The following is a 15,876-nucleotide window of genomic DNA, read 5'->3' as shown; positions in this document are numbered from 1 at the left end:
TTTAAAAAATTATAAATTAAAATAATGTTTCATTTTGTAGGATCTTAGGACCTCAATCCCGATTTTTCAAACTCAAAAACAATCCTATGTAGAATCTCGATCTTAACAACCTTGCAAAATAGTTAAATTAATCCACTATAACAATAACTAAAATAATATTGAATCAAAAATTATACATAATTTATTCCATACACAATTTGTAAGTAGAATCCATACACAGAGTGTAAGTAGTCAATATACATGACGTTTTTCAAGATAAATAGTTATTATTTTATAATGATAACGTATTATATCAACCTTTTAATTTAATATAAGAATATTAGTATTATTTTATAATTAACGACAACGAGTTAAGTTATTTTAACAACTTACATTTATCAATATTTTAAGTAGGTTATTTTATTTCTTTGTGCATAGGTTATAATAATAATTGTAGATTTTACCTCAAACAGTAAATAGAATGTCTAAGATTTGAACAATGTGATTCCACATCAAAAATCAAAATCGGAGCATTAATAGTGCCAGTGCCAGGATTAGGATTAGGATTAGGTTTTGATGTCTAAACTTTAAACCTCTTTCCCGCACTTGAACCATGATTTCATCAACTCTGGCCATCTCTGTTGCAAACTAGTCGCACGCTTTATAAATACAGTATTAAATAGCACATGACATTCAAGTTTTACAAATCGTATACTAAAATTAGTAGCTTACGTTGATTTAAAAAGCTCCTCTCAAAATTCCATATCCTCGCAAAGATTTCATCAATGAAATGTACAAATCTAATTGATCCAACATCAGAATGAAGCCTACTATTTTCATATTCATAGCTTGTAACTTATATCTTCAACTAGAGACAGACAACTACAATTATTGTTTCTTCCAGATGTTAATAAAGCCAGATGCCAGCGACTTCAAATTTCCCCATATAGATGATGATGATGCCTTCTCTCTCAACTCCTCATCTTTTTGAGTCTCAGACGTCTCCCTACATTCAACAAGTTGCACAATTCATCCAGTTAAATATTACACACAGACACATATTTTATCCATGAATACATAAGTTTGTAAGTATGAGTGAAAAATGTAAGAACATTGGTATTATTGGGAAAAGATAAAGTGCATTGTCTATAGTGATACTGAGATGTGGCTATTTCCTGCAGTTTGCCCATACCAGAAGTTGAGAGTTTAAAGAAGAATGATAGTGTGCAATTTCCCAGCAAAATATATAAAATGGGTGGTAAGAAGACAGACAATATGAAGCTCAGAGATAATCAAAGCAGCATGTCATGTCATGTCATGGGACTGGGGTACTATTATGTTGTGTGAATTAGAATAAAGAAGATTACCTGGTGATGTTTCTTATCACATTCCCATCATGTTCCTGTTGTTGTTCAACTTTTGAGTCTATACCCTCGAATCCAAATTTATCATTTTCCAAAGGAGATTCATCTTTGCCATCATTCTCTAATTGCTCATGACATTCAGCTCTCCTCCTCTCCTGACTTTGTGTAGCATCATCCTACATTGACATTGACAAGCAATTAATAAATATCCATGGCAACTGGCAAATGCATAGTAGCTGTAGCTCATATTAATATAACATAAAGAATAAAAGCTTACTCTTGTAATATTCTTGCTCGTTGATGGTTGAAGCCCTTTAGAGTTCTTGTCTAAATTACCAACAGATTCTAGCCAGGCATCTTCATAAAGATTGTGGTCCATGGTTATTTGACTGTTTGAGACCTGTTGACTTGGAGATGCTATTACAGTATCTTCACTTTTATTCTGCTTTTTGTTCTCCTTTGTAACAGGCAGTTTCTCCAAAGAAGATAATTTAAAATTGTATTCCATTTCCTGAAGCATCTTTCTAATTGAATAGTAACCACCACCTACTTCTTTCTGTGCACTTGTTGGGCTCGGGAATTTTCCTGAATTCATACCTCTATACCTACAAAACCAAAACCCCAGTCCAGACAAAACGTATTCTTATATCTCATGCTATAGCCATACACAAAGTGGGTAAATTCTCAGACAACAACTGGACACTTGTTTTTATTCGGGGTTAAATGCAGGAGATAACAACTTACTTTCATTTATTTGTTTATTATAGCAACCTGCTTTTATTTCTTTCTATTACATCACTGTAGTTAGAATTGTTTTCTTATCAAGGCATTGTAGTTTGAACTAAATCTACCCAAATAAAATATAGCATTGTGATTTGAACTTTTTTCTTTTTAGGACATTGTACTTTGAAAATTGTTTTGCTTATGGATGACATGACATGACATTGCTATGATTGGGTGGAATTTTCAAAGTAGAATAGAAATGAAAGTAGGGTGCTAGTAGGATAAACAGGTCAAGGGAGGTACTGTTTATTTTGTATGAAAATATTTAACATTGCAGCTTATATTGCACATAGTAAAAGTCATGAATATGCAAATTTTATAGTCTTTCATAGCATTATGTGAAACAGAGGTTTTAGGTGTCCATATGTAAATTTCAACATTGTTCAACAAGGTTTTTCATTATTACCCTACCCAGTAGTGACTACTGACTAGAGATTCAATATTGCCTAAAAATGCAAGCAAAGCAAAGCAAAGAGCATTAGTAACAAAAAAAAAATGCAAGCAAGTGAAAAGACACATACTTGTTGACAAAGGATTCCAGCAGCTCCCTCCGATCAGCAATACTTATCCTTTTACTTTTACTCTTAGAAGTAAAAGAAGCAGCACCACATCCAGACTGTTGACCGTTTGAACCAGGCACCACCACACTCACACTGGATATCTCACTCACAACTGCCATGTCTCCACATTAATTCAATCATCACACTTTTATTTTTATTTAAGCACAATGCAAAGAAAAAGCAATTCACTATTTAATGGGTCTCAGAGATGTAAATCAGGTAGCAAGCAGATACAATGCCCTACTCTCAACTCTCCTAATGGCTAATGCTTATGATGCTCACTCACACAATTGTCTTCAATAATGAAAAAACCATAACAAATACATACCCTAGCCCCCTTTACTTACTATAGAGTATAATAGACTATAGACTAACCCTAACCAAACAGTAATTTGATACAACCACCATCTCACAATAAATGCCACACCTTATGTTATTGATTCAGCTATAAGATCTTCTCTTGTAGGTTGTGACTGTGTGCCTAACAATGATGAGACGCAGGTAGCCAAACTTATAGCATTACAAACCTGTAAAAGCATTCAAGTTGTGTGCCTTTTAACAAACACAGATTAAACCCTATATATTCCAAACCTAAACTTGTGTGACAAATAGTGATATTAAAATGCTATTTTAACTTGTATAAAACTTGCAAACAGAAACCAAATCCTACAAATATAAATTTTACAGATATTCAAATGCAATTGATGAACACAAATCTAGACATACAAGTACTACGTTAAATCGCTAAACAAATGGAAATATGTAAATGTATATTCGGGTTGCAGTCAACGAATAGGTTCATAAGACAATCGTGCCAGATCAAGAAAATCCGGGTATGTTTACGATAAAAATATGAACAAACCTTGTCTGAAACAAACAATATTTGACTGAAATCGTCGGAAACCTTTAACGATCGGCATCAAGAAAGGTGCGAGGAAACACTAGGAAAACAGAATAGGAAACTCAGCAGCATTGCAGATATCGAAACATGTACAGGAGTTGCATCTACTTCATGTTTTAACATATATTGCCCATAGCAAGATGCGGATGCAGGTGGACATTGGACAAGCAAGGTTTAAGGTTTTGGGGTTTTGGCAACAAACAATTTATCGAGGTCATCAGGCATCAGCCTTTTACTTTTAATTTATTTAATTGTTGCAAAATGCTCATATGCAATAATTTATTAATTTAGACTAAAATTATTGATAATTTAGGTGTTCTTTTTTTTTTTTTTTTTTTCTTTACGAAGCAAGCAAGTTTGGGATCACATCTGTAGACCTCTGCAATGGTCCAAACATCTGCGGTCTGAAAAAAAAAATTGTTTTTTTAACATATACATTATACTAAAATATAAATAAACTGATTTTTTTTAAACTATAAAGTGATTTTTTAATATATTTAAATCAACTTTTATGTATTATTGTATAAAAAGTGAAAAAAAAAATAGTACAAATTAATATATATATATTTGATAAAAACCAACAAATTTTGTCGCAAAGTTATGTCTAAACATTGTAATTAGGAATCAAAAAAATTGATATATAAATGAATGGAAATAAACTTCGATTTTTTCAATTAAATCAATTAAAACCGTGTCATAAATATTTTTTTCTAAAAATTAACGATGTTTTATTAAATAATGTTTTATAAAATTTAGCACAAAAAATATAAGAATATATATATTTTTTCATATTTATATAAACAGCTTCAACGACCATTATTGTAATAAACTTTTATTTATAAATTTGTCAAAAATATCATGTTTGTGTCGTCGAACTTTTTTATTTTTTAAGTATTGTACTTTTTTTAAAAAAAAATTATCACTAATAAAGTTGGAATAAATTAAATTCAAAAAAAAAAATAATAAAGTATATGTGTTTTTTTAGGCTAAAAGATGTCTGAAGATGTTAGAAGACTCTGGTCCACATCTGCGCCAAGAAGAGGGCGTGCAGACATTTTTAGGTCTAAAGTCTTCAAAAAAAAACAAGCAGTCTGCAAAGGCTAATGTTTGCGCATGGTCTGCACCGCGCAGACAGAAGACGCCATGAAGATCTGCGGACAAAAAGCAAACAATCTGCAAATGCGAAGTATTCGTGTATTTTATATAATTTAAATGTAATAATGTATATGAAATGATCAAATTATGGTTTTCAAATGTCAAATAAATAAATAAATAAATATATATATATATATATATATATATATATATATATATATATATATATATATATATATATATATATAGCATTCATATGTAAAGTCTGGTATTTTAACTATTTTTAATAGAAAGTTAAATTTTGGCAAAATAATAAATAAATAAATAATATATGCGTAAAAGATATAAAGATAAAATAAATAAAATAGGCAATAATCTAAGAGAGCAGTAAAATCAATAAATAACAACGAATGGAAACATAAAATAAAATATTAAAGTAATAAAATATGATTAAGTTAAAATTTGTGAAAATAAGCTAAACTTGACAAATTGGTAAAATATATATTTGACCTAGATAGTTGACCCAAATAGTTAAAGATGACCACAATATTATGTTACATAGTAGGAAGGGACCATAAGTGTAATATCTTAAATAACTAGTTATATTGGTGTTAAATGTAAAATGTAGAAACATGAAGGACCAAATGTAGAAATTAAGTATTAGACATGAACCAGTTGAGTTTTCTCCCTAGTTGAGTTAAGATCGATCTAAATTTAAGAGAAAACGATAGAGCAACATTTCCATGAAGTTTGAAGATTCATAGTGAATCATTTGAAGAGCAAGCTAAGATTTGGTGTTAGAAGTGGAATTGGAGCTTAAGAGGTTGTGATTTTTTTTCCTTCCTTTGCCCTATGCCGATCTAGGGTTTAGGAACTCAATTCAAAAATAATAATGTTAGTATAATTACGAATCTTATGTGTTTGTTCAATCATTTTTAGCATCTAATCCATGAATCTACATCCATTAGATTGTTATGGAGTTTGGGGATGATTAATGAGCCTGATGTCTCTCTAGTAGTGGGTCTTATGTAACGACCGAAAAATTCCAACCAATTTAAATTTTTCAAAAACAACCCGATTTCATTAAATTATTACAAAAAGGTTTTCAATACAATTTATTTAGAGTATTCACATAATCACATCACAACATAACATGAGGAGCGGTACGATCACGCCTTTGCCTTGCCACAGTCTCCTGAAGAACCTGAAAAACATTAAACCACAACTGTAAGCCCGAAAGCTTAGTGAGATATCCCCAAAATACCAACCACACATACGCCTTTCCAGGCTACGACCTTCCGATCCAAATCATAATGTCTTCCGGCCCATAACATAGTGCCTTCCGGCCCATATCATACATAGCATACATAACATAACAGAACACAGAACAGCTATGCACTTCGGGTCTACTGTGAGACTGGTCCGCCACACCGGACAACAGTCCACCTGGTCCACCCTCCGAGTCTAGCCATATACATCGAGTCTGCAGTGTGATTAGTCTGCCCGCACCGGGCCTTCAATCCACCTGGTCCACTCTCTGAGTCTACAGTATGACTGGTCCGCCCGCACCGGGCCTTCAGTCGGCCTGGTCCACTCTCTGAGCCTCGGCACGTCTGGTCCGCCCTCTTGGGGCCTACAACCTATCCGGACCGCTCACTGGGCCTTCGGGACAACCGGTCCGCCCTGGGTATCTTGGCCTACAGCACAAAGCAGGACCTGCCTCAACCCAACTCTAGTCCAAACAACCATGTGCACATAAACATATAATCATATAAGAATTCACAATCAACAAGCCGATCAAACAGATCACATAACATATCATCATCCTAACCAGGATACCGACCTAACCGGTCACTAGCATAGCATCACCCTACATATCAGGGAACCGACCTTAACCAGGTCTCTAACATATACCATCCTAGCTACCAGGATGCAAACATATCAAAGCAATAACATAACAACAAATACCCGGATCTCAATCCGATAAAGGGTCGGCCTTGGTGCCTTAGACCCTGTCGATATAGTGAGGATAACTCACCTCGCACTGCCGAAACTCTGAACTGAAGAAGTAGATTCTCGAATCACCGACTCACCGAAAATCACGAACTAGCCAACATAGCACAAATAAACATTAGGCCAAGCACAATACTCTTCTAAGGGTAAATTGACCATTTTACCCCTAACTCAATCCGGCCCAACACTAGGTAAGCTCCCAAGCCCACCAATGGCCCAAAGTCCAGAAGTCCAAAACAAAGCTCATTATTGGCCCAATTTACTAAATTGGGCCCACCTCACCAAATGGGCCTAGATCCAAGGTCCATAACAATAATTGGGCCCAAAACACTCTATCCATAATTTCCAGATTTGGCCCATAAACCAACTACCCACAAACGGCCCAAACTCTAAGGCCCGATATTAAGGTCCAATTAGGGGGAGTACGCTGGGCGTACCCTCCTTGGTACGCGGGGCGTACACACTAAATCGCAGCTGAGGATCGGGGCCCTGACCCGCTACGCGGGGCGTAACTTCGCTACTCATTAAGTCCTTATAACCTCTTAATGGCTTAAGCTCTTAAGCCCAAACTTCAGATCCCTAGGCTAAATACGCCTAAGACTCATAAAGTCTCAAACTTTATCACTTGGGACGTCCAAAAGCTCTTAATCTAAGGTCTTAATCCATTAAGACCTATATATCTCACACATGGAACAACTACAACCCTTGGGACCTCATTTTTCTCACTCAAGACCTCTCCAAAGGTCTGAAAGGACAGATAATCTTGACCAACTTGAAACATGCAACAAGATGAGGACTTTTGGGACAAGAATGGTGTCAAAGCTTCACAACACATAGATCTATGCAAAATAAATGGCAAGCAAGAAGCTTTATACCTCAAATAAGCTCCAAAGGATGATATCTCTTCAGATTTACAAGCTCCAATCGTTCCTTTCCTTCTTTGACAACTTCTCCTTTCTTCTTCTAGCTTTTCTTTTGCCAAAATGAGCTTTCTAAGGCCAAACACACCCAACAATGGAGGGAATACGGTTTTCTAGGGTTTCTGAGGTTAAAAGAGAGCTTATGGAGGCTAGGGAATGCACCAACATGTTCCTTATATAGTGGTTGACCCTAAATTTAGGGTTTTAGAACTCTGAGAGTACGTTGGGCGTACTCAACCTTGCACCCGCGTCACTTACCCAATTACGCTGGGCGTAATCCCAGCTTACGCTGGGCGTACTCGGCGAGTCCCCAAATTTCATACTTGCCCCTCCTTTTCTACTTTTCCTACAAGATGACCAAAATATCATTTCTCTTAAATCCCGGGGACTCACAATTAGGTACTCTTAGGAACGGGGTGTTACATCTTAGTTGTGGTTTGAATAAGTAAATTGTCTCATATTATAAGTTTGCTTCAATGTTTCAAAGCTATTCTCAAGCTTAGAGTTCCTTAAACCACATTGAGACTGATCAATTAAATCATTGGTGACCTTCAACTTTTAACCTAGGGTTTCTATAGCTGATGACCTACTTTGAAATAGGATTTTATGAAGTGAAGTGTAACTCAAATGACTCATTGAAATTGGATTAATGTTTTTGACTAAGTAACTTTGGAAAATTAAGGTTTCATTGAGATGACTGGAAGTTTTTTAGTAGGAAGTAAGTTTAGTAAGTCGTAACTGGCGTTTTGGGAAGTTTGAAGACTTTATGGCTTAATTGAAGCTTTTAATACTTTCATGGGTTTACCTATTAAGCACATGAAACATTAAGATCTTATGTCACACCCACAACCAACAACGAAATCGCCCTGCAGTGAGATGATGTCATGGATCACAATCACTGAATACATAGAACAATCACAACAAATAACATAGAAGGGGAAATCTTATTACTTAAAAGGAATTACATAAGTGCTTATCTAGAGTTACAACATTTAATATTACATAAGCATGCCTCTAACAGTAGGTTATATCTAAAGAATACTATGACTCCAAGACTTATTCCATAAGCGTAAGCTTCATACTCTTATTTCCCTTAGAATACATGTTATTTGAAGAGAGTCAACATAAAGTTGGTAAGTTAATATGTTTTAACTATTTGAATCGTAGTAGTTTCAACCATAAATAGTTTTTCAACATATATATATTATTAATGAATTAATCACACTTCAATGTTACAAAAAGTACATATAACCAAGTTTGTTCTAACTAAGTGGCGTGCCTTGTTCGATGCTTCATTGACATCATTATAAGCAAAGACAATTATCACCCATTATGACTTGTTTGTCAAGTTTGTAGCTAGTAGCTATAGGTGAGGCTGTCAACTCGTATAGATCTATATATAATTATCTTGATCACTAAAATTAACGTTATAACTTAAAGGACTTATAAGTATTGTATGTGTCTTTCAACATCATCACACTTAGGTAATGAATATGTCTCATGTAACCATTGAATTATAAGGTCCATAAGTTTATATGTATAAGTTCATAAGATCACAAGTTCATAAGTTCGCAAACATAAGTTCATAAGTTCATAAGCATAAGTTCCTAAGCACAAGTTCATAAGTTTGTAAGCATAAGTTCATAAGTTCACAAGCATAAGTTCATAAGCATAAATTCATATGTTCGTAAGCATAAGTTCGTACGTTTGCAAGCATAAATTTGTAAACACTTTTATAAAATGTAAAAAACATTGGCTGTAAACTCACAGTGATGATTACACGCGAAAATTATAAGACTAATGAGAAAAGTCTAAAAATAGTGTCGAAACGATTATCGGAAAATAAGTTGCTGGCAGTTCGCTATAAATTTAGTAAAAAAGTTGTACGAAAGTATGATTTTTTTTTTTCTGTAAAACAAGTTTTTAACTATTTTATAAATAAATATAAAAAATTGTAATTTTTTTTCTTTTAAAAATTATTGTAATTATTTTCACGATTTAAATTTACTAAGTGTAAAGGTTTTATATTTCAAATGATCAGTTAAATTAAAAATTATTTATAGAATTGAGTAAACCTGAAGTAAAAAAAAGACACAAAAATAAAAGTTTAATAACTTAATTATAATGATTTAAACTTAATAATAACCCTCTTAAAACTTTGATTATCAATTAATTAAAACTACGTTTAACTTAACCCTTTTATCATATATGTCCTGATTAACCCTATTTTTGTAATGGAAGACAAACTTCAGGGGCTAATCGGAAAGCCAAAGGACGGAAGCACACACTTGAATCGCAGCGCCAAAGATTTTGCAACAGCAAACAACATTTTCCTTCTCTCAGATAAATGCGTAGCCACTGACGAAAATCAGCAAAATCCTCATCACCCATCACATCCTCGTGTTAGAGAAGAAGCATGAGGTAAAACTCGCATTTTTTCATAAGTTATCTCAAGAAACAGATCAACATGTGCTAGATTTTTCGAATTTTATGTATCTTAATCTCCTTTTTTGTTGTTTTAGAAGTCGCAATATCAAACCCTAGAGCAAGTGTCCGATTTTTTCTATGTGGCGGAAATGGAGCTCGAATTCAACAGAATCCATGTAGGTATTCGAAACCGGCCTTCGTTGATTTGTTAGTTATTGGTCAAATTTAGTGGCTTTTGGATTTTGGGCTTCTTAATTATCTTTCTGTTAATGTTTCGGAAGTAAACAACTTTCGTCTTATATTCCACTTTAAGATTGACAACTCACACATAGTGTTCTTTTTACCCTAAACGTGGCTGTTTTCATGGAAAAAAGAGAATCGAAGGTGCCAACTTTTAGATGGATATCAGTTTCCGGGACTAGTGAATTAGGTTTAGAGAATGGATTAATTTCATATCAAGTAGCAACAAGCAAATTGGTATTCTTTTACCATGCAAATCAAGATGCAAGCTTTAACTGGCTCTTACATGTTATTAGGTTAAAAAACAATTAACTGATTGGTATTATGTGCTTTACACTATAACATTGAACTTGTAGAACCATACTTTGGAACATTTGAACTATTTAACTGTTATTTTATTGTCCAAACTTTTAATGATTCCTAATACTATGCTGTTGGTTTTATGTGGACGCATACAATTTTTTTCCTTTGGTTTTGTTAAGTTAAGAACTATTGAGTTTCACCATATGTCAATTTGGAACATTCTTTAGAATTAGATAAACAACTCCAAAATCACAAGGGTGTTTTGGAGATTCAAAGAAGTCCTCACATCTCTAGAAAAAGATGTTGATGAAATTGGAGGTGGATAGATACAATAGGACTTATATGTACGGAAGATATACGTGATCTTTTATTTTCTATTTGGCTCTTTTGTTCTTCGAGATGAAGTTGATGAAAGGAATGGCATTTATGTTCTTTATTTACAAAATTCAAGTTGAAATCATGTGACTTCATCGAGGGCTAAACGAGCATTTTGCACTTTTAGTTGGAAAACAGGGGAAGTTGAGGGGCTTAGGCCTAAATACAATTTATCATGAGGTTTATGGGCCCTCTCTCAAGAATATGAACTTTATAGGCCTTTTTCCAATTTGGCTCAAAGTTCATAGGCCCAAATAGTGTCATTCCACTCCCAAATCTCCCCTACTAGGCTCACTCTCCATATTAATTCTTGATAGAGATTTAAAGAAAGAGTATATTGGGATTATTTATTGTCGGGAAGAGAATCATTTGGAGTATTTCACTCATCGACACAAAACCCTAATCATCTGTGTGTTGATTGATGGAGAAGGATGAACAAACAGATAGACATTCCCAATGTTCATATTTGGGAAAAAGAGCAAACCGCAACCTTGTTCACAGTAAGAAGGTTTGTTGGCTCCATAGCACATGTGTTGTCGATTTAAGATCCCTACTTATGTATCTTCCCTAATCTTTTGCTTTTAGTAGGGTTTTTTCTTTTGATATGTTTCTTTGATATTTATACGGATCAATCCATGTGCAAAATTTACTTGACACGGGTATCTCCTTCGGTTAGCGAAAATTTTGTTGATCTCTAATAGAAAAGCTATCTTTGTTCCCTTATATGTGTTTATTTCACCTGCATTTTACTTTCCTTGTATGAGGAAAGAAAGATTAGAAAGAATTGGTTTTTGATCAATGGTAAGTGATCTTGATCAATTGATGCGGACGATTTATTCTAAAAGTGAAGATCTTGGGGTTTCATTTCATTTTTGATTGGATGCTAATGCTGTTGCTGTCAATAGAAGTAAAAATCCGTAAACTCGATGCATAATTTTTGTCCCAATATTCTTATCGGTTACACTGAAACTTACATGTTAATATGACACAAGATCTTTAATTAACTATACATTTACCAGGGTTTTGAAAGCAAAAGTTCCTCTGAGTTTGCAGTGAGAGCAACACTAATTTGATAATGGACCTTACTTTAGATCATACTGTCTAGATTTGCTTATATCCATCCAGGTCTATTGGTCAGTTGACCTACAAAATGCATGTGAGAGTTAGAGAGTGGGCTTGGTTGATGCTATAATTTCATTCTGTTCTGTTTACTTTATTTGCCTTAGTACTGGTCTAAGCTAACCTCCATCCAGAGTCTATCTAAAATTGCACTTTTCAATGTATTGCTATTGAAATATGATTACCCATATCTATGTTATATTGACACGTTTGTAATAACATTAACAGTAATATAACTATGCTCCTCAAGGCTTAACATTAAATACATCTGTATTAATGGTTCTCTGAGGAGTTTTCCATGCATTTGACACTTGTATGATACAAATTTATCATATTTCTAACACTATGAACATTTTGTTTAATGCTCAGTTACCGGAAGGAGTGGCTCCATTCACACATATTACTCGAAATGAACGTTCAGGCCGGAAGTATGTTATTTCTTGCTCCTATTCATTATGATTAATGTTAAATTAATTAGTCTGTCCACTGAATTTTTTATAATACTTGATGAATATGCTTTTTGGTCATTTCTGCATATAATGCTCTCATTCATTTAAGAGAATCCATTAAGTTAGCCTAACCCTTTTTTTTTGCTTGGCTTGTGTCCTTGCTCCTAAGTTGTCTTGTTTTTCTCTTTTTGTGCATCTCTGGGAAATTAGCCTCACTTTGTCTTCCTCAACTTCATTCTGTTGTGCTTGGTTATGCATTCCATATATTGTTGGTTTTGTCTTATGATTTTTGGAACAAAAGAGAGTTTAGAGTTTAGTAGGAAAGATGATATTGACCCCAAAATGTAATCTTCCTCATTACACCAATGCCAACTCCCTAAATCCCTATAATCATCTTACTCCGGTCAGTGTCATCCTCACTCTTATACCCTTTTCCCACAAAAACCACCCTTTTCACTCTCTTGAACATGTCAGCAAGTAAATGTGAGCAGTGCAATGATGGTGGATATGGCTTTCTGAGTTGAAAGTTATATCTATGTGTCTCCTTTTGTTCTGGTGTTATGCCCTTGTACTCTTTAGTTGAAAGTTGTGGTGTGAGAAGTTTTAAGTTGTAAATAGAGATGCAGTTTCAGCTTCTTTTTCTAGACTTGAGCTGTACCTGTGTGTTTGGTTTGGACTTTGGACTTTGGACTAGCTTTGAAGTTGTAATGTATGTATGTGTTTGTACTTTTTGTAGGCAGCAGATAAAGAAAAAAGATGAGGATATTGCTGTGTGTGAATGCAAATTGGATCCTGGTAAGACTGAGCTTGCATGTGGAGAGAGGTGTTTGAATGTATTAACCAACACAGAATGCACCCCTGGATATTGCCCTTGTGGCACCTATTGCAACAACCAGGTACATTATAATTTTTTATTATTTTCTTTTTGTAGCTTAGAAATTTATTCATGGTCTTTTGCATAAAAGGACTACATTTTGTTAATGTGTGTCACCCCATTTACAGAGGTTTCAAAAATGTGAATATGCAAAGACAAAGTTATTCAAGACGGAGGGCCGTGGATGGGGTCTTTTAGCTGATGAAAATATCAAGGTTTAATATTATTTTATCATATACATTATATGCACTGCTTCTATCTATATATAATCTATCTTAGCTGTTTGTTTACACTTTACATGATGCCTTTTGGTATGACGTATTTATTGAGTAGGCTGGACAGTTCATTATTGAGTATTGTGGAGAAGTAATATCTTCAGAAGAAGCAAAGGCCAGATCTCAAACTTATGAAGCTCAAGGTTAGAATGTTTGGTTTGGTTTGGTTTATGAGTGTAACTAATGACCAAAAAACATGTATAGTTATTTATTGGCATTGCATTTTTAATTTTTAATGCAGGATTAAGGGATGCATATATAATTTCTCTTAATGGCAGTTACTTTATTGATGCCACAAGGAAAGGAAGCCTTGGTAGATTTATAAACCATTCCTGGTAAGGAAGGATTAAGGAAGGCTTGTTACATTATTCCCATTCCCATTCCCATTTGTGGATTAAGACATTAAGTAACTTTATTCTTTCTGCAGCCAACCGAATTGTGAGACTAGAAAGTGGACGGTTTCAGGGGAAACTCGGGTTGGGATTTTTGCAAAACAGGACATTTGTGTTGGCACTGAACTTGCATATGACTATAATTTTGAATGGTATGGTGGCGTTAACGTGCGTTGTCTGTGTGGGGCCCCTAACTGTTCTATTTTTCTTGGTGCAAAGTCTCAGGGTTTCCAGGTAAATATGTTTTGCTAAGTTTTTCGGTTGCTCATATATTTTAATCCGTTGTATTGTTTTCTTAACACTTCAGGAGCATAATCATGTCTGGGAAGATGGTGATGACAGGTTGGTTAGTGTGTATATATATATATATATATATATATATTTTGTTGCATTTAGATGAAGATGATAAAAGATTTGGGATTTGGTATTGTTTTCCATGAGTTCAGATATACAGTTGATGAATTCCCTCTGTATGATTCTGCTGAAGATGAAGCACCTTCAGAAAAGGTGAACAAGATTACTACAGAAGAACCCCTTTCAGTAGTAACAGTGAGAAGAAGCGAGGTTAACAACAACAACAACAACAATGGTTTTGGATATAAACACAAGACCAATTTTTCAGGTGGTAACATTAAGCGTGGTGGTGGTGGTATGGTGGTTTCTGGGGATTTTAACAACGGGCCTGCAAAGCGGGCAGGTAAACGCAGCCCGAACCGAAAGCAAAAGGCTTCGGGCAGGAAACCGGTGAATGGGAAACGTGTTGCACAGCTCTTTGCTTCAAAAAAAGTACAAGACCAACTCATAAAATGCGAGGTAGCAATGGATCACTTATTTAATTTCATTAAAAAAAAACATAATATATATTTATTGCATGCAGGAGATAAGAAGTGAAGCGAGTGTGATGCTTGATTCTGTGTACGATGAAATACGGCCTGCAATTGAAGAAAGGGAAAGGGAGAGCCTGGACAGTTTGCCCACAAATGTAGCAGAAAAGTGGATAGAGGCTTCCTGCTCTAAATTAAATGCAGATTTCAACTTGTACTTCACAGTCGTCAAAAATGTCGTCTGCCCTCCTCCTCCTCCTCCTCCTCCTCCTCCTTCTGATCCTCAAACTTAACCTCCCTCATCATCCACAACAACATATTGCATATGCATGTTTGGGTCTGGAATTTCATGATGTAATTTTATTCTTCAAAAAGTTTGTGAATGGTAGGACCCTACTTTTTTCATACAAATTTTTTGCATAGTCAGCAAGCTAAGGTGGGTTGTTGGTTCAATTTCAGATTTCATGAATTCGTTGTTATAAAACTCAAATCAGAAAAAAAAGGTGTTGTTCAACTTCAGGAACTCTCACACTTTGATGATATATTTTATTTAAAGTGACATGTCATTCCAAGTTTTGTTAGATCATGCTCTCTTCTCTTCGATGATATAACTTCATGGCAGCCCTGTGTGTTGTGTGATGCTTAATTTAATCTCTTGTCTTGAGGCTTGTTATTGTCACTTGAAAGAATTAATTTATATTCTTCATTTTTTTGGGGAAAATAACATTTCACGGTAAAATTAAATCGTTAGATGGATATTAAAGTAGCGTTGATTATTTTATTGGAAAATGACCTATAGGGTAATATAGTTTTTATTTTGTATACGTTTAGTCATTAATTTATTATTTTTTTTGTAAAGTAAGTATTTTAACTTGTGTATATATTCAATTCTTATGACTGGTTAATCTTGGTTAAATTTTTAGTTTTTATACATTTAGTCTTTAATATATATATATATATATATATATATATATATATATATA

The 15,876-nt window shown here is 34.2% G+C and overlaps 2 protein-coding genes across 2 annotated transcripts; one reads left to right on the top strand and one right to left on the bottom strand.

The window, feature by feature from the left end:
• Nucleotides 1–712: 712 nt before the first annotated feature.
• LOC145070630 (uncharacterized) lies at nt 713–3,797 on the bottom strand. The gene is made up of 5 exons (XM_079017587.1): nt 3,549–3,797; nt 2,648–2,798; nt 1,621–1,948; nt 1,347–1,519; nt 713–985 (listed from the first exon to the last, which is right to left on the bottom strand). Exons 1-5 carry the CDS (start codon nt 3,604–3,606, stop codon nt 868–870), a joined length of 828 nt encoding a protein of 275 aa, XP_078873713.1. The 5' UTR covers nt 3,607–3,797; the 3' UTR covers nt 713–867.
• A 6,064-nt stretch (nt 3,798–9,861) lies between these two features.
• On the top strand, nt 9,862–15,474 carry ASHH1 (SET domain group 26). Its single transcript, XM_079016825.1, has 11 exons — nt 9,862–10,036; nt 10,138–10,218; nt 12,449–12,507; nt 13,265–13,424; nt 13,531–13,617; nt 13,736–13,820; nt 13,919–14,012; nt 14,105–14,303; nt 14,377–14,411; nt 14,516–14,882; nt 14,947–15,474. The coding sequence occupies exons 2-11, from the start codon at nt 10,192–10,194 to the stop codon at nt 15,184–15,186; spliced, it is 1,353 nt and encodes a 450-aa protein (XP_078872951.1). The 5' UTR covers nt 9,862–10,036; nt 10,138–10,191; the 3' UTR covers nt 15,187–15,474.
• Nucleotides 15,475–15,876: the final 402 nt, after the last annotated feature.

The sequence above is a fragment of the Lactuca serriola genome, chromosome 8 (assembly GCF_051521515.1).
Source record: "Lactuca serriola cultivar US96UC23 chromosome 8, Lser_US96UC23_V15, whole genome shotgun sequence".
NCBI lineage: Eukaryota > Viridiplantae > Streptophyta > Magnoliopsida > Asterales > Asteraceae > Lactuca > Lactuca serriola.
This window is presented reverse-complemented; position numbering and strand designations above follow the sequence as displayed.

Excerpts from the sequence above, each read along its gene's own strand:
- LOC145070630 (XM_079017587.1), bottom strand. The coding sequence starts at position 3,606 with ATGCCGATCGTTAAAGGTTTCCGACGATTTCAGTCAAATATTGTTTGT. Across the intron at positions 1,949-2,647 it reads CTGGAATCCTTTGTCAACAA|GTATAGAGGTATGAATTCAG; the intron begins GTATGTGTCTTT and ends TTGGTTTTGTAG. Across the intron at positions 1,520-1,620 it reads CGAGCAAGAATATTACAAGA|GATGATGCTACACAAAGTCA; the intron begins GTAAGCTTTTAT and ends ATGTCAATGTAG.
- ASHH1 (XM_079016825.1), top strand. The coding sequence starts at position 10,192 with ATGGAGCTCGAATTCAACAGAATCCAT. Across the intron at positions 10,219-12,448 it reads TCGAATTCAACAGAATCCAT|TTACCGGAAGGAGTGGCTCC; the intron begins GTAGGTATTCGA and ends TTTAATGCTCAG. Across the intron at positions 13,425-13,530 it reads GCACCTATTGCAACAACCAG|AGGTTTCAAAAATGTGAATA; the intron begins GTACATTATAAT and ends CCCCATTTACAG.